This window comes from Schistocerca cancellata, chromosome 2 (assembly GCF_023864275.1).
Source record: "Schistocerca cancellata isolate TAMUIC-IGC-003103 chromosome 2, iqSchCanc2.1, whole genome shotgun sequence".
Lineage (NCBI taxonomy): Eukaryota > Metazoa > Arthropoda > Insecta > Orthoptera > Acrididae > Schistocerca > Schistocerca cancellata.
Genome location: NC_064627.1, coordinates 741,489,403 through 741,508,970, shown reverse-complemented (window position 1 = coordinate 741,508,970; position 19,568 = coordinate 741,489,403). Strand labels below are relative to the sequence as shown.

General features: G+C 40.0%; 1 protein-coding gene across 1 annotated transcript in view; it reads left to right on the top strand.

The window, feature by feature from the left end:
* LOC126162542 (NADPH:adrenodoxin oxidoreductase, mitochondrial) overlaps window positions 1-15,239 on the top strand; it is a 65,229-nt gene extending 49,990 nt beyond the window's left edge. The window contains exon 8 of the mRNA XM_049919122.1: window positions 14,920-15,239. Within this exon, the coding sequence (XP_049775079.1) occupies window positions 14,920-15,059 (140 nt within the window). The 3' untranslated portion in view covers window positions 15,060-15,239. The remainder of the gene's footprint in view (window positions 1-14,919) is intronic.
* The last annotated feature ends 4,329 nt before the right edge of the window (window positions 15,240-19,568 follow it).

The window sequence follows — 19,568 nt, the reverse complement described above, 5'->3', positions numbered from 1 at the left end:
ATTCAGAAGGATGTAGGTTGCAGTAGGTACTGGGAAATGAAGAAGCTTGCACAAGATAGAGTAGCATGGAGAGCTGCATCAAACCAGTCTTAGGACTGAAGACCACAACAACAACAACAACAACATCTGGGGAGCAAAATAACTGATGATGGAGTAGAAAGGATACAAAATGTACATTAGCAATGGCAAGGAAAGTGTTTCTGAAGAGAAATTTGGTAACATTGAGTATAGATTTAAGTGTCAGGAAGTCTTTTCTGAAAGTATTTGTGTTGAGTGTAGTCATGTATGGAAGTGAAACATGGATGATAAATAGTTTAGACAAGAAGAGAATAGAAGCTTTTGAAATGTGGTGCTACAGAAGAATGCTGAAGATAAGATGGGTAGATCATATAACTAATGAGGAGGTACTGAATGGAATGGGGAGAAAAGTTGCTGAAGGATAATCCAAGATGGGTCATCATCGTCAGTACTATTAAAATGGGGCAAGAAAATAAAGGCTGTATGTACTAGGGAGCTGCATCAAACCAGTTTTTACCTGAAGACAACTGCCATAACCACATTTTGTTAATTCTGCTATGTGGTATTGAGTCTGAGTTAGCAAAAATAGTTTACAGCAGTTTAATGATTGTTAATTATTAATAGCAAATGTTACTAAAAGGAAAAGGTGATGGAGAAAAGTAAAAAATTGTGAGAAAGAATAGCTGGCTAGAACGTACCTCCAGGAAGTGATGTATCTAGTACTGCCCATAGACAGACTTAAAAATGCACAATACTACCCTAGACATTGAACTTTTAGTTTGTTCCTCTGAGAGCAGTAGGGCTAAATTGGGGAAGGTAAAAGAAAAGAAGTGTGGGTCTCTCAGACACCGAGATGAGGGTGACCGACCTGTTGTGAGTATTACAGGAGACAAAGTGAATTTGAAAGAAAAGAAAGAGTAGGGCAAGGTGAAGGGTTTCTGTCCATAGGCAAACTGGATGTTGTAAGAATTTGCATAAAAAGCACACAAGTGATAATCAATAAATATGCTGTAAAGATTGCTCAAAAGTAAATGAGACTGCTGGGATTTGGGAGACGTTCACTAAATACAGAAAGGCAGCAGGCAAGTAAGGAAAAAACTTTTGATAAAGGAGGGAAAACAGTCTCCAAACAGAGAGATAATGTGATGATGATGATGTTTTGTTTGTAGGGCGCTCAACTGCGTGGTTATCAGCGCCCGTACAATTATCCAATCTTTGCTCAGTCCAATTTCGCCACTTTCCTGGATGATGATGAAATGATGAGGACAACACAAACACCCAGTCATCTCGAGGCAGGTGAAAATCCCTGACCCCGCCGGGAATCGAACCCGGGACCCCGTGCTCTGGAAGCGAGAACGCTACCGCGAGACCACGAGCGGCGGACTTACAGAGAGATAAGTTCTCCAAACAGTGAAAGTGAATGAAAAGAGATAACTAAGTAATAAAAATCATCAACATATAGAAAAAGTTCACCAAACAAAAGAAATAGGATCACTGAACTGTTAAAAAAAGATTACCAAGTTTGGAAAAGGTCACTGAAAATGAAAAAAAAAAAAATAGTAAAGATCACCAAGTGATGTAATAATGTGAATAGTTCCTTTACAGAGACAAATTGGTTGATAAAAGAATGTCCAGAAAATAGTAAAACTGAAATAAGGGGTAGTCATTAATGTACTGCAAATGTCATTGAAATGAAATAAGACTTATATGCTGGTGAGTCTCCCGGGTTGTGTGGTCATGGTCCATGAGACTTTTTTTGTTCCAAATTTTCATCCAGAACTGCCTTGGACAGTTTAATTGTGCTCCTGGATCCCCTAAAGATATTTTACGTAGCTCTGGATGAAATGTTTGGAACAAAATAGTTTCAAGGACCATGACCACACAACCTGGGAGACTCACCAGCAACTAAGACAGCCAGTTGTGAAAGCCTTCACTGTGTGATCAAAAAAGACTGCAAGGAAATGGAGGAAGATTGCTAAAAGCACAAAAATGGAAGCAAAACAATAAAAACTGGTCAATGAATGAGGAAGAAGTATTGCATAATGGAGAGAGAGAAAGAGAGAGAGAAAACACCAGGTACAGACAGACGGAAGATCGCTGGACACAGGCAAAAGGTTGGAACAAAAAACAATAATTGCTAAACAAATGAAGGATGAACATGTCATATTACAGAAGATGAAAAAGATCACCAAATGATGAAAAATGCGACAGGCAAGAACTGCAGAAAGTACACTAACAAAACAAAAGAAGAAAAGTGGTTAATGGTATCAGTAGGAAAATTCACATGAGAAAACTCAAAAGTTATGTGACAGAATTGCTGGCCAGTGCACCTTCTTACTTTTGTTGGCTAAATATTCAGTACTACCAACAGACAAATAAAATAATACATGACACTATCCTAGCTTTCTGAACTATTATTTCTTTCATCGGTGAGGAGAGAGGTTTACCAGTGGAAAGATAATAAAGTAGAGCAGGTAACTCAGAGTCCAGAATGGGACCCACCTTGTAAGAAGACGAGGGGAGACAAACATTTTTTTATGTGTCACATGAATTTTGAAGATTTGATGGGTATATCAAGTAACTAATGAAGCACTTAATCAAACTGGAGAAAAAATAAATTTTTGGCACAACTGGATACAAAGCATAGGATACAATTTGGTAACAGAGGGACGTGTGGGATATAAAAATTGTATAGGGACAGCAATGCTTGAATAGAGTAAGCAGGTTTAAATGGATGTAGGTTGCAGTAGTTACGCAGCTATTAAGAGACTTGCACAGAATGTATTATCATGAAGAGCTGCATCAAATTAGCCTTTGGACTTAAGACCACTACTGCAACAAATTTTATGTGTGTCTGTGGGCAGCATTAAATATTACAGCTCGTGGAGATAAGTAATGGTCAGTGACTCAGCTCCACAATTTTAATAGCTGCTTCTCTTTGTTAATGTAGAATTAGACTCATTCCACATCCCTAGAAGTCTATTTTCAGGATGAGATCTACAGTATGTTATGAGGGAATGAAATATGAGGAAATGAATGTTTGACTAAATTACAATCTTTCATCTCAGTAAGGTTCCAAGGTTCCAGTTTTCGTTTTACCATATCTTGTGTTGATATTACATTTTAAAGGAGTTAGGAAGTTTGTTGTATTTAATTTATGACATGCAGCAGAGACGTTTATAAAATAACATTTGCAGCTTTTTTTTAAGTTATTTGTCTTTTACACTGTTGATAGTTGTAGTTCTGCCATCCAAGGATTATAATTCACTTCTATTCACCAAAGGTCTTTTTTCCCACTGTGTGCTGTTGTACTTTCAGCATCCTAGTACATAATTCACTGAAAATTCTCATTTTCATCCTGGAATTGCCAGGCAGACTGTTTTTATCTTACTTTTCTTTTTCTCTGCTGCATTATTATAGCACATAATTTAATTTCTAATGCTATTTATTCCAGAATAAACCTTTCTGTAGTAGTAAGTACAGGTTTTTGGGAGCCGCAACAACAAGAAAATCATCTTGTTTTTGCTTTACTAAATATACAGCACAATTTGCAAACAAGGTGCTGAAATGGTGTCAAACTGAATCATCAGACCATGAGCCACAAGATATTTATTTATTTTGGTTTTGATAAATTCAGTTTTCCTTTAGTTTCTGAAGTTATTTATACATACCTATCGTCTAGTAAAATAAATAAAAAGAGAGAGGAAGAGACAAATAAATGAACAAATAATGTTCCCACTGGATATAATGTCTCTTAACAGAGAAAGTAACTCAGTGTATTGAGTAATTAAATGTCAAGTAACGTAACTAGATTAATTTGTTTATGGCCCATTTTACTTATATGACATTAGCTGCTCATCAGTCACCTGACAGTTTCTTGTGGGCCACCACAATTTCCTCTCCTGTGCAAACATCTTCGTCTCAGAGTAGCACTTACACCCAAAGTCCTAAATTACTTGCCTGATCTAGTCATGGGATACCTCCTAATTCCGTGACGTACCTCCTTTTGCCCAGCGCAGTGGAGCAGCTCGATGTTGCATGGACTCAACAAGTCATTGGAAGTTCCCTGCAGGAATATTGAGCCATGTTGCCTCTATAACTGTCCACTATTCTGAAAGTGTTGCTGGTGCAGGATTTAGTGCATGAACTGACCTGTTGATTATGTCCCATAAATGTTCAGTGGGATTCATGTCAGACACTCAAATTGTTCAGAATATTCTTGAAATCAATTGTGGTTAACATGGCGCATTGTCATCCATAAAATTTCCATCATTGTTTGGGGACATGGAAGTCCGTGAAGGGCTGCAAATGATCGCCAAGTACCTGAACATAACCATTTCCAGTCAATGATCGGTTCAGTTGGACCAGAGGACCCCATCCATTCCATGTAAACACAGCCCACACCATTATGGAGCCATCACCAGCTTTCACAGTGCCTCTTTGACAATCTGTGTCCATGGCTTTATGCAGTTTGCAACACATTCAGACCCTACCATCAGCTGTTCCCAACTGAAATCGGGACTCATATGACCAGGCCATAGATTCCACAACGAAACATTGTCTCAAAATTTGGTAGAAAATCCGAAGAAATTCTGGTCATATGTAAAGTACACAAGCGGCAAGACACAGTCAATACTGTGCAGTGCCGATGGTACTGTTACTGACGACTGTACCGCTAAAGCGGAGTTATTGAACGCAGTTTTCCGAAATTCCTTCACCAGTGAAGACGAATGGAATATTCCAGAATTTGAAACATGAACAGCTGCTAGCATGAGTCTCTTAGAAGTAGATACCTTAGGGGTTGCGAAGCAACTCAAATCGCTTGATACGGGCAAGTCTTCAGGTCCAGATTGTATACCGGTTAGGTTCCTTTGAGATTACGCTGATACAATAGCTCCCTACTTAGCAATCATATACAACTGCTCGCTCACCAATAGATCTATACCTACAGATTGCAAAATTGCGCAGGTCGCACCAGTGTTTAAGAAGGGTAGTAGGAGTAATCCATCGAACTGCAGACCTATATCATTGACATCGGTTTGCAGTAGGGTTTTGGAGCATATACTGTATTCAAACATTATGAATCACCTCGAAGGGAACGATCTATTGATACGTAATCAGCATGGTTTCAGAAAACATCGTTCTTGTGCAACGCAGCTAGCTCTTTATTCGCACGAAGTAATGGCCGCTATCGACAGGGGATCTCAAGTTGATTCCGTATTTCTAGATTTCCGGAACGCTTTTGACACTGTTCCTCATAAGCGACTTCTAATCAAGCTGCGGGCCTACGGGGTATTGTATCAGTTGTGCAACTGGATTCATGATTTCCTGTCAGGAAGGTTGCAGTTCGTAGTAATAGAGGGCAAATCATCGAGTAAAACTGAAGTGATATCAGGTGTTCCCCAGGGAAGCGTCCTGGGACCTCTGCTGTTCCTGACCTATATAAATGACCTGGGTGACAATCTGAGCAGTTCTCTTAGGCTGTTCGCAGATGATGCTGTAATTTACCGTCTAGTAAGGTCATCCGAAGACCAGTATCAGTTGCAAAGCGATTTAGAAAAGATTGCTGTATGGTGAGGCAGGTGGCAGTTGACGCTAAATAACGAAAAGTGTGAGGTGATCCACATGAGTTCCAAAAGAAATCTGTTGGAATTCGATTACTCGATAAATAGTACAATTCTCAAGGCTGTCAATTCAACTAAGTACCTGGGTGTTAAAATTACGAACAACTTCAGTTGGAAAGACCACATAGATAATATTGTGGGGAAGGCGAGCCAAAGGTTGCGTTTCATTGGCAGGACACTTAGAAGATGCAACAAGTCCACTAAAGAGACAGCTTACACTACACTCGTTCGTCCTCTGTTAGAATATTGCTGCGCTGTGTGGGATCCTTATCAGGTGGGATTGACAGAGGGCATCGAAAGAGTGCAAAAAAGGGCAGCTCATTTTGTATTATCATGTAATAGGGGAGAGAGTGTGGCAGATATGATATACAAGTTGGGATGGAAGTCATTAAAGGAAAGACTTTTTCGTCGCAGCGAGATCTATTTACGAAATTTCAGTCACCAACTTTCTCTTCCGAATGCGAAAATATTTCGTTGAGCCTAACATAAATGATCATCAAAATAAAATAAGAGAAATCAGAGCTCGAACAGAAAGGTTTAGGTGTTCGTTTTTCCCGCTCGCTGTTCGGGAGTGGAATGGTAGGGAGATAGTATGATTGTGGTTCGATGAACCCTCTGCCAAGTACTTAAATGTGAATTGCAGAGTAATCATGTAGATGTAGATGTCGATAGTTTTCCAGTCGGGGTCCAACCAATATGGTCATGAGCCCGGGAGAGGTGCTGCGGGTGATGTCGTGTTATTAGCAGAGGCATTCACGTCAGTCATCTGCTGACACAGCTCATTACTGCCAAATTTCACCACGCTGTCCTAAAGGATACATACACATTAACTACAGCAGTTATTTCATGCAGTGTCTGTCTAGGAGTGACAACTCTATTCAAACGATGCTGCTCACAGGCGTTAAGTGAAGGCCGTTGGCCACTGCATTGTCTGTGGTGAGAGATAATGTGTGAAGTGTGGTATTTTCGTCACTATGTTGACACTATGGATCACAGAATACTGAATTCCCTAATGATTTCTGAAATGGAATGTCCTATGCATCTAGCTCCAACTACTGTTCTGCAGTTAAAAGTCTGTTAGTTCCTGTCATATGGCCACAATCACATTAGTAACTTACTCACATGACTCAACTGAGTACAAATGACAGCTCCACCAATGCACTGCTCTTTTATAACTTGTGTATGTGGTCTACCACCATCTTTATATGTAAATATTGCTATCCCATGGCTTTATGAGGCCTCAGTGTATTCCAGTCTCGATCTTCCCCTGCAATTTTTACCCTCTACAGCTCCCTCTACTATCATGGAAGTTATTCCCTGAAGTATTATCGCATGTCCTACTATCGTGCCCCTTCTTTTTGTTAACATTTTCTACATATTTCTATCCTCACCTATTCTATGGAGAACTTCATCATTCCTAATCCTATCAGTCCACCTAATTTTCAACACCCTTGTGTAGAATCACATCTCAGGCATTTCAGTTTTCTTTTTCTTGACTTCCCCATAGTCCATGATTCACTTCCATAAGATGCTGTGCTCCAAACATACATTCTCAGAAATTTCTTTCGCAAATTAAGGCCATTGTTTGATACTATTAGATTTCTTTTGGGCAGGAATGCCCTTTTTGACTGTTCTTATCTGCTTTTTATCTCATCTTTGCTTTATCTTTCATACACTATTTTGCTTCCAAGGTAGGCAAATTCCTTCATTTTGTCTACCTCGTTTGATGTTAATTTTATCACTTATGTCATATCTGCCACTCCTCATCACTTTCATGTTTTCTGGGTTTATTCTCAGTTCATATGCTGTGCTCAGTAGACTGATCATTTTGATTAACGTGTCCTGTAATTCTTTCTCACTTCCATTGAGGATAGCAATGTCATCACTGAATTTTAATCTCACTATTGAAACTTTTATTTCAATAATTTCTTCTTTAATATACAAGCTTAACTGTAGGAGAGAAACACTGCACCCTTATCTTACCCCTTTTTTAATCTGAGCACATTGTTTCTGTACTTCAATTCTTGCTGTTCCTTCTTGGTTATTACACATAATGTATATTACCTGCCTTTTCCTATACTTACACCTAGTTTTGTGAGAATTTTGAACATTTAGCACTATTTTCCATTGTCAAATGCTTTTTCTAGATCGAAAATCCTTTGAAAGTGCCTTGATTTTTCGTAAGTCTTGCGTCCATTATCAAGCACAGTGTCAGATCTGCCTCTGCGGTGGCTTTAGGTTTCCTAAAGCCAAAGTTATTGTCATCTAACAGACACTCAATTTTCCTTTTCATTCTTCTATACATTATTCTTGTCAGCAACTTTGACGCATGAACTGTTAAGCTGATTATACAACAGTTTTTGCACTTATCTGCCCTTGCTATCTATAGGATTGTGTGGATGAAATTTTTCTGAAATTCACATATCACCTTTCCCATATATTCTACACAGCAACTCGAACAGTTATTTGGTTGCCACTTCGCCAAAGTTTCTTGAAATTTTGAACAAATATTATCTATGCCTTCAGCCTTGTTTGATCTTGTTTCCTAAAGCCTGTTAACCTGTGACTGTAATGCTGGATCACCTATGTCATCCATATTGATTCTCAGTTCTTCTTCTATCACATTATCAAACTGTTCTTCCCTCTTGTAGAGGCTTTCAGGATACTCTTTCATCCTCGCCGCTCTTTTCTCCACCAGGGGAATTCATCTTGGAATCTTAATGTTGGCTGCTTTGCTTTTAATCTCACCAAAGCTATTTTGGCTGTTCTGTATGTTAGACCTGCCCTTCCAACAATTCACTTTCCATTTATTCACATTTTTCCTACAGCCATATCACCTTAACTTCCCTACACATCCCACATATTTTATTCTTATGTGACTTAATATTGCTGCACTCCTGTTTCTGCCTGAGCATTTTTTTTTCTAGCATCAATCAGTTGAAGTATTTATTCTGTTACTCAAGGTTTCTTCACAGTTATGTTACTTGCATCTATATTTGTTGTCCAACTTCTGTGATTTCCCTTTCTAGAGATATCCATTGCTTTTCAACTGAACAACTTTCTGCGGTATTCATTGTCATAGTATTTCATCTTAAAGAATGTGCTTCACTATTCCTCAGTACTTCAGTATTCAGTTTCTTTCCAAGTTGATTCTTCCTGATGATTCTCTTATACTTCAGCCTACTCTTCATCATTACTACATTGTGACCTGAGTCTCTATCTGCTCCTGTGTACACTTCACAATCCAATATATGATTTTTGAATCTGTGTTTGACTATGTTGTAATCCATCTCGTATCTTCCAGTGTTCCAAGCCTTTTCCTCCTGTGATGTTCTTTTTTTATTTATTATTATTATTTTTTTTAAGAACCACAACAACAGTGTATTTACTATATCTAGTTGAAATTTGCTGCAGAACTCTATTAGTCATTCTCCCCTCTCATCTGTACTACTGAACACACATTCTCCCATGTACTGAATTATCCATTCAATATCCTTCTCATATACTTTTAATATCCCTTTATCTTCTGTTTGTGACATTGGCATTTATATTTGAACTAGTGTTATTGGTGTTGCTTTGCTGTAGATTATGATGAGAATGATCCTGTCACTGAATTCTTCAAAGTAACATGCTCTTTTCCCTACATTCTTATTCATAACTAATCTTACTCCAGTTATACCATTTTCTGCTGCTGTAGATACTACCTTATGTTCATATGACCAGAAATTATTATCTTCTTTCCATTTCACTTCACAAATCCCAATAATATCTAGACTGAGCTTCTGCATTTCTCTTTTCAGGCTTCCTAGTTTGCCTACCACATTTAGATTTCTGACATTCCATGCTGTGACTCATAGTGTGTTACCTTTTCATTGATTTTTCAATATTTTCTCATGGTTATCTCTTCTGTGACTGTTTCCTCCTGAAGACTGGAATGGGTAACAAATCTGGATTTTTTTGCCAATGGATAGAGCGTCATGACAATTTTTCAGGTACAGGCCACTTGTCCTGTGGATACATAATAAGCGTCTTTAAGGGGAGATTCCACCCCAAAATTTTGCTTTTCTTCTCCTTTCCCACATTTCAACCAAATTTCAAAATCCTGTCTATCATGTAAATAAATTGCTACATCCTAGTTTTGAAGTCTAGAACTTCGTTGGTGTTTGAGTTTTGAATTTTAATGTGATTTTTAATATTATTTTTGAAAATCAACATTTGGTACCCAGATCTCAATTTTCACAGTCTTGTTTTTTCAAGAAGATTCACAAGACATAGTTCAACCATTCTATGCATTCATTTTATGAGAAATGTTATTAATTTATTTTCAGTATCTTTTCTTAAATTTCAAACTTAAATTTTCTTTCATTACCAGTACATAAATGTGATAATAACAAAGTATATTTTCAATGCTATTAATGTGTAGAACTATGCAAATACCAGGTTGTTGTAATCAAACTGACTGTGTTCAAAGTGCTGCAATGTGGGCTGTACACATCGCAGGATGTTGAAACATTGTAGGTACATTCGTTAATCGTCGCACTTGTGAAGTGCGCAGAAAAAAATAATAGTTACGCTTTTTGCCACCAGCTGTAAGCTGTCAGAATTTGAAATGTTTCCTGTTTTGATGCCACTATGTTTTTTGTTGCTTGGCAACGTGTTGATTTCTTTTGTAAAGTGACTGTTGGTGTAAAGGGTTCAGGTGATTGAATTTTTCCGTATGAAATGCAATGGCTATTGATGAGAAAGACCATGCATTGTGGGAATATCACCAACAGAAACAGCTGTGAAGAGGCACCATGTCAATAAATGGGCTATAGAATATAATCAAGATATTTGAAGAAAAAGCGAATTAGGTGGTACAGCAGGGAGTGGATGGAGTCCCATTTCCATGGCACTTGTTGATGAAGTTGCTGTAGCTATAGCCGACCATGCAGCACATGCCTCAGATTCTGCAGTCAATGCTCAAACTGTGTCATGGAAGTTGTGTCTCTCCTGTTCAACAGTTTAAAAATATTTTGTGGTATATTTTACACTGTATCCGTACAAGATTAAGAATGTGCACAAAATGAAATCCCAAGATAGGCTACAATGGTGTGATTTTGCCCTTCGTTTTTTGGCATGAATGGAAATGGATGACATGTGGCTGGGAAATATTCTTTCCATAGACAAGGCACATTTTACTCTGTACGGTGCTGTGAATGCATAGAATTGTTGCACGTAGGGTTCTATTCAGACGTATGTTGTGCAGGAACACCCACTGCACTCAGCTTATGTGGCTGTGTCATTTGGTTTCACATGCTCCTTCATTCTAAGTCCATTTTTATTCCAGGAAATGACACCCTGTGGGCCTGTTTCGTGTACAGTGACACCTGCATGTTATAAGGACCCCCCTTGTGCAACACGATTCCAGCTTTGCAAGAATGAAACTGTGTCCACATGACTATTTTTAAGCAAGAAGGGGCAACACCACACATAGTTTGCCAGGTGAAAGATTTGCTTCATTATACCTTCAGTAACAACCACATCACCTCTAGACAAATTCAAGATGTGTGACCTAGATCCTTTGACCAAAATTCATGTGACTTCTATCTGAAAGATCATGTCTATCAGGGATGTATCTGGACTCTTCCTGAAGTGAAGGATAGCATACGATGACCTATTGCTCTGATTATATCACATATGCTGCGAGCAACTGTTGACCATGCCATGTTATGGATGCTGCATGTTGCTGAGTTGTGAGACCATACTGAACACATGTTGTAACTAGTGACCACATTATAATAAACACGACAGAACCACCATTATCATGTGTTTGATTGTTCTCCCCTTTTCCTACACCCACATCTCATTCTGAGTGCTTACAGCACCACATTTTCACCTGGTGGCAGAAAGTGGAACTATCTTTTTTTTTTTTCAGCATATGCCATGAACATAACTACGATGTTTCAGTTTTCTACAATGTATACAGCCTGACTTCAGCAATCAGAACACCATCATTTTAGTTATAACCACTTGATATCTCAAGACTACTTCCTGCAAAGATTTCATTGAGACTGGCCAATAGTAAGGATAAAAGAAGTCAGCTGTAAATCTAAAAACACAAACTTATGGTAAAATGGATTTTAAAATTACACTAAAAAATGAATGCTAGTGTAAGGCACATACCCATTAAAATTCACAAGCCCCATACATTTTCCCTTCCTGATCCAGTAAGACTTCTTGTTGTAACTTCAAGGCCAGGATAACTTTTTTTCTTGAATTTTTCCTTCTCCATACAGCATCTTGTAAACTTCTTGATCCATTGTTGATCTCCAGATAAGCAAGTTGTCTTCTCACAGGGTGATAAAGGAGAACTGGGACTTCTGCTCTCTTCAGTCTTCAAACATTCCATATTTAACTGGAAACAGCTTCTACAAGATGCAAAAGTATCTTCTTTTTACGCACAAGAATTTCTCTGTGACACATGCACCAAATGACACTGCCCAAACTGTCATTTGCACTTCGTGTATTGCTATCAGTGCATCTTGCCAGTAGTGCATCAGATGCAAGACTTGACAGAAAGGTGCTATCTTGACCATGACATCTGTACTAAGGGGAGTGTGAATATTATCTCTGTGAGATCCTGGTACTTCGCCTAATGCTCCTATTGTAAGAACAACATGACACTTCACTTCTTGGTCATTTTTTATGCTTTGGTTTTTTGTCAGTGCTCATACTCTGATACAGTGTAGCATCACTGCCGACTTCGTGCTGTTTACATCTGGGACATTATTGACAATTGCAGGTTACTTTCCTTCCAGAGTTATTCCTTTTGCAATATATTCCTTCACCATGTTGCAAAGACCGAAGACACTTCCTACGTGGTTGACACACTAATGTTTCTCAGTTGTTGTAGTATCTGCAGCTTTTCTCCAATTCCATTTCAACGCTATTCTGGCATCACTTCAGAATCCATGATAAGGTCAGTCAGAACATCAACAGCACATCCTATACTGAAATTACTGGTATGCCCTCTAGTGCACCATTCCTCCTCGGACAGTCCATACTTCAAATATTTCTTAGACATATTTATGATCTGATTAAAGCCAAATTATTTTGGGGTATAAAAGTAAGCACTCCAAACATATACAACAGCCATTAAATTTTTTTTGAAAAAAAAAAATTTGAAATTTTAGGGTAGAGTGTCTCCTTAATGCATTGATTTCCGTTGCCTTCTGCATACTCATGCCATTGATCACAGCTGATTCTTTTGCATGCTAAGAGCAGTTTTCCATCTCTAGGACAAGAAAGTGCCCTGAACCTCTGTCCGTTCCTCTGCCTCCTTTGACAAGGCTTTGGCAAAAAGAGTGTGGCTGTTTATCCTGGAAGTCTTTGACTGACACCTCTAATGACTTTTATTCAAAATTTAAGTTATGGTTGGTACTGAATCTCAAACCTAGGGCATTTTGACTACTAATCAAAGGTACTAACTCTACACCACAGTTGATTTCAATAGCAGAATACTTGCAGTTTTGTGTAGCAAACTACGACTAATTTAGAAACAAGTCTGTCCCAAAATATGATTATGGCTTGAAACAAATGCTGGTTTGCCATGCATAATGATGTGAAATGTAGAATGCTGCTATATGCATAAATTAAGTAAAAGAATGATAATGATACTTGTTTGCCACAGTATGTTCAGAGTAGTCAATCATGTTACTCAAGTACTTGGAGCAACAGTGTCAGGAAGTGTAGAGTACAGTTTCATGAGATCTTGAGTACGGGTAAACTAGATTTCAGGCATTAGTATAAGGGGCATTCAAAAATAAATGAGCCGGAGGCATGATTACAGAAACCAATACCTGTACACGTTAGAAGTATTGACCCTGGCTATTGAGACACTTGTCCCACTGTGACACAAGGTGGTGAATAGCTGTCTAATAAAATTCCCGAGGCTGTGATGTTAACCAGTTCCGCATATACAGCAGGACATCATCGTCTGAGGTGAATCGTTTGTCCCCTCAGAGCCTTTTTGAGGGGACCAAGATAGTCTCCTTCTGATTCACTTCTTGCACCACAGAATGACAGTGAATGCCCAGCATTACTCACAAACCTTGACCACCCCTCGCCAAGCGATCAAATCAAAATGACCACGCAGTCTCACCTGTGGGGTCATTCTGCTCCACGACAAAGCAAACACAGTCACAGCAGTCCTATAGAAATTCAAATGGGAGGTTCTCAGCCACCCTCCATATAATCCAGACCTGTCTCCCTATTATTACGCCATTTTTGGTCACCTTAAAAAGGCTCTGAGGGCAAATGATTCACCTCCGACATCCAGCTGTACATGCAGATCTGGTTAACATCGCAGCCCCGGGAACTTAATGAGACAGCCATTCATTGCCATGTGTCACAGTGGGACCAGTGTTTCAACAGCCAGGGTCAATACTTCTAACATACAGTTACTGGTTTCTGTAATTATGAATCTGGCTCGTTTCTTTTTGAACACCCCTTATACAGTGGGATCCTATTGCGAACATTGGGTTAATGTAATAAGTTATGTTCATTGAACCTGAGACTTATCTTTTCATATTAGGAAATTGCTTTCACACATTTAAAAAACATGAAGAAGAATATATTAAGTGCACAAATAATGTAGATGTCTGGAAATGGCTTCTTATGGATAAATAAATCATTCATTGAATGAAATTGTGACTCACAGTATTAACAGTTCACTAACACACATCCTACTGCCCCACTGCACTTGTAACTGCGGCATCTTCCCCTTTAATCTTTACTAAGGGCACAAGTGAGTTTCTAAACAAATTCAGTAACACAGCTTGTATGTTTCCCATGACAGATGAAGTTTTATTAGATTGTCTTGCTAATAATACCTGTCAAATTCTGGTGGAACTAGCAGTAACATCCAGCCTTTGAAATGTGTGTTCCATTTACTGTGTATCAGCATAAAATGTTGAAAAGTATTACTTGTGATATGCCCTTTTAGAACGTGCAAGTATAACTAGACTGAAAATTCAAGAGTCTTACTGTTGTTCTGCTTTACAGTGTGTGTTAGAAAGTGTGTACAAAGGGTATATTAGTTCTGAAATAAGTATAAAAGAAGTAATAGTGATACATAATATGCAGCAACCTTACTTATAAAATTGTTATTATGAAAATGAAGCAAAAAACTACCATACTTGTTATTTTTGAATGCTATTTTTTTATGAGTAAAGATTTTCGGCAGTTTTGTATTACACATTCTGTTGTGTACACAGCACTATTCTTTCTATTTTAGGAATACAAACTGTAAGTTTTGCTGGTTGGGAAGCCATTGATAAAGAAGAAAAACGAAGAGGAGCAAAGCATGGCAAGCCAAGAGAGAAAATATTAAGTGTGAGGGAAATGCTCGAAATTGCAGGAAAGTACACCACCTAATGCTGTGATATTATATTGAGGATGATGAACCTTTGCAGTTTTCCCTAACATTAAACTTTTAAAGTTTCATCATCAACCTATATTTGTTACATAAATAAACTCTTGAGAGAAAACTGACAATGTACAGTGTATCTTGTTTCAGAATGATGGTTTTTGTACTATTAAAGATTTTATATTACATCTTTATTACTTAATTTATAAAGTCCATCATACAACACCAAATTTTCTGTCCTGCCCTACCTCTGATGACTTCACTTTCAGTTAGGGGATGAACAGTAAAAGGAAGAGAAGATGTGCTTTCTTGAAAACTGCTGTCAAATTTAGAAATATAACAAATTAGTTTATGAAGTGATGGCTATAAATTAACTGGACTGATGCTGTCACAGAGTAAGTATGCATGCATCAAAGATGCACAACCAGTAGCTGTGAGGTGTGAAGCCTTCTGTCAGATGTGACATCTTTGGCGTCTGCAGGCAAATCAGTGTGATCATGGCCTTCATTTGTCTGAGAGCCGGTTTTTTTGTTTTCCCAGAAAAGTGATATGTGTAATACTAGAGTACCAATTTGTCATGGAGTTTCACATGAAACTTGGAAAAAACTTTTACTTAAACCTATCTCTTACCAAAAGAAGTGTATTGAGAAGACAATTTATTGTGTACATGAGTTACAAGATGGCCGAGATGATGTTGAAGATGACTCATCCTCAGGAAAACCTTCAACATCAAAAACAGATGAAAATATTGAAAAAATAGGTAATCTGATTTCATCTGACCTGGTTGAGTATATGATTGATTGCTGAAACTGTGGGAATTGACAAAGAATATGTAAGACAAATTTTATGTAACCAGTTTAACATCATAAAAGTGGGTGTCAAAGTGGTACCAAAAATTTCACAATCGAACAAAAAGAAGCACATGAAAATCTTTGTAGTGACACCATGAATGCCATTCAAAATGATCCTATTTTCTTGGAAAGAATGAAAATGTGTTGAATACTAGTTATTCACTCATGATCCAGAAACTAAGTGCCAATCCATGCACTGGAAGAGCCCAGCTTCACTGAGAGCGAAAAAAGCTCAAATGAGCAAATCAGGATTCAAGATGGTGATGATTGATTTTTTCGATGTTCATGGAACTTTGTATCTTATTGGGTTCCTGAAGTTCATACTATTAATCAACATTACTGCCTTGAGGTAGGACCTCAATTGTAAAAGAAAAAGTTATGGATTCTGCATCAAGACAACACATCAGTTCATGCTGCATTGTCTGGTAAGAGTTTTCTATCTACGTACAGAATCCCAGTGTTAGACCAATCAGCTTATTCAAGTGACCTAGCACCAACTGACTTTTATCTGTTCCCCAGGCCCAAATCTACTTTAAAAGAAACAAGTGGAGGCGCTGTGTCACAGATAAGCACAACAAAACGACTGCCAAACGATGCTCTCGGCCAAACAGGCCTTCATCAGAATTAGACAACATACACTCACTCACACAAATGCAACTCACACACACATGACCACAGTCTCTAGCTGCCAAGGCCGGCCAGACAACGAGCAGCAATGCATGATGAGGGAAGCAAACTGGGTGGTCTAGGTAAGGAGGAGGCTGGGGTGGGGATGGGAATGGATAGCAGCATAGGGGTGGCAGCAGTGAAGTGCTGCTTGTGAGAATATACAGGGACAAGGTGGGGAGAAGGTAGGGCAGCCAGGTTCAGTCAGGAGGTTATATGGAGGGCAGGGGAAAAGGGAGGGGGGGGGGGTGGTAGGAGGAACAAGTGAAAAAAAAAGATTGTTGGTGCAGTTGTGGATTAGAAGGGTGTGTAGTGCTGGAATGGAACAGGGAGGGGATAGGTGGCTAAAGGACAATGACTAATTAAGGTTGAGGCCAGGAGGGTTAGGGGAACATAGCATGTATTGTAGGGAGTGTTCCCACTTACGCAGTTCAGGGAAGCTGGTGTTGGTGGGAAGAATCTAGATGGCACAGGCTGTGAAGCAGTCATCGAAATGAAGAACATCATGTTGGGCAGTGTGCTCAGCAACTGGGTGGTCTAGCTGTTTCTTGGCAATAGTTTGTCGGTGACCATCAATGCAGACAGACAGCTTGTTGGTTGTCAAGCCCACATAGAATGCAGCACAGTGGTTGCAGCTTAGCTTGTAAATCACATGACTGGTTTCGTAGGTAGCCCTCCCTTTGATGGGATAAGTGGTGCTTGTGACTGAACTGAAGTAGGCGGTGGTGGGAGGATGTATGCGCCAGGTGATGCATTCAGTTCTATTACAGGTATATGAGCCCTGAGGCAACGGGTTGGGAGCGGGGATATTGTGTATGTTTAGTGGGCAGCGGAATACCACTGTGGAGGTGTGGGATGGACAGTGGGTAGGACATTCATGAGGGAATGCTCAGCTGAGGCCAGACAGTGGGACTTTGGGAGGGGATGGGTGAACGGAGAGATAAGGCACAGGAGATCTGTTTTTGTACAAGGTTGGGTGGGGGGTATAATTATGGTCTGTGAAGGCCTCAGTGAGACCCTTGGTATATTTCAAGAGGAACTGCTTGCCATTGCACATGCGATGCTATGGGCGGCTAGGCTTCATGGTATGGAATGGGTGGTAACTGTCATCAGGACGTGATGCTGTTGGTTGGTAGGTGTGGTATGAATGGAGGTACTGATGTAGCCATCTTTGAGACAAAGGCAACATTGAGGAAGGTGGATTGTCAGGTTAAGGAGGACTATTTGAAGCGAATGTGGGAGAAGGCATTGAGGTTCTGGAGGAATGTTGATAGGGTGTCCTCACCCTCAGTCCAGATCATGAAAACATCATTAATGAATCTGAACCAGGTGTAGGGGCTTGGGATTCTGGGCCTGACTTAGTTTGCTCCCCCATCCAATGTGATCCACACCCACTGCCCCCAACTTTTCAGAATTTCTTAACCTCGAACTCTGCATTACCCTCATTCCCCAAATCCTCAACATGCAAGCTACCCTTACATCCACAGAAAGAACCGCAATCCACCACCTGAAAACTGATCCCAACTTTATAGTCCTACCTGCTGACAAAGGCTCTACCACTGATGTTTTGAACTGCAAGGATTACATGAGAGGACTCCGCCTGCTGTCAGATTCATCCACCTACAAACCCTGCCACAGTGCCCCCATTCCAGAAATCCAGGAGGATCTCCGGTCTCTCCTCTAATCCTCAGGCCCATCCCAGAACCTTTCCCTGGAGTCACCTCTGCTCACCACTACTACTCCCTGCACTGAACCCTTCTACATGCTTCCACAAACCCAACCACCCAGGACTCCCTAACTTGGCCCATTACTGTGCCCCCACCAAGAGAATGTGTGCTCTCATACACCCACACCTTCAGCCTATTACCCACACCCTATACAAAAGATAATAACCATTTCCTCCACCGACTCTCCACCGTTCTTGTTCCTTTACTACATGGTGCCCTGCTTGTCACTATTGATGCCACCTCTTTTTACACTAACATCCCTAATGCCTATGGCGTTGCTGCTAATGAACACTACCTTTAGCCCTAATGATTCCACAGTTCATGGTCTCACAGTAGCTTTCTCACTTCCCGAGCAAGGGGTCCCGGGTTCGATTCCTGGCAGGATCAGGGATTTTCACCTGCCTCGAGATGACTGGGTGTTGTGTCCTCTTCATCATCATCATCATCATCATCATCATCATCATTCATCCCCATTACGGTCGGAGGAAGGCAATGGCCAACCACCTCCACTAGAACCTTGCCTAGTACAGCGGTGCGGGTCTCCCGCATCGTCCTCTACACTCTGGCATGGAGTATGGGACTTCATCGTCATCATCAATGATTCCAAATGTACAACCTCCTTCCTAGTCACTATGATCAACTATATCCTCACCCTCAATCACTTCTCTTTTGTGGCATCATCTACAAACAAATCCTGAGTAATGCTATGGGAATCCACTTGACACCATCCTATGACAGCCTGTTCATGGGCCATCTAGAGGAATTGCTTCTAACCTCCCAGAATCCCAAACCCCTCACCTGGTTCAGATGCACTGACGACATCTTCGTGATCTGGATCGATGGTGTAGACACCCTATCATCATTTCTCCAGAATCTCAACACCTTCTCCCCCATTCGCTTCACCTGGTCCTCGTCAACTCAATATGCCACCTTTTTCGATGTTGACCTCCACATCAAAGATGGCTACATCAGTATCTCCGTCCGTATCAAACCTACCAACCACCAGCAATACCTCCAATTTGACAGCTGCCACACATTCCATACTGTGATTTCCCTAAATTACTTCAGACAAATGCCAGGATGGTTCCTTTGAAAGGGCACTGTCGATATCTTTCCCCATCCTTCCCTAAGCTGGTGGGGCTGAGGCTCTCGCTGTTTGGTCCCCTCCCCCAAACCAACCAACCATTCCATACCAAGAAGTCCCTTCCTGCAGCCTAGCCAACCATGGCCATTGCATTTGTAGTGATGACCAGCCCTCTCAGAATACACCAAG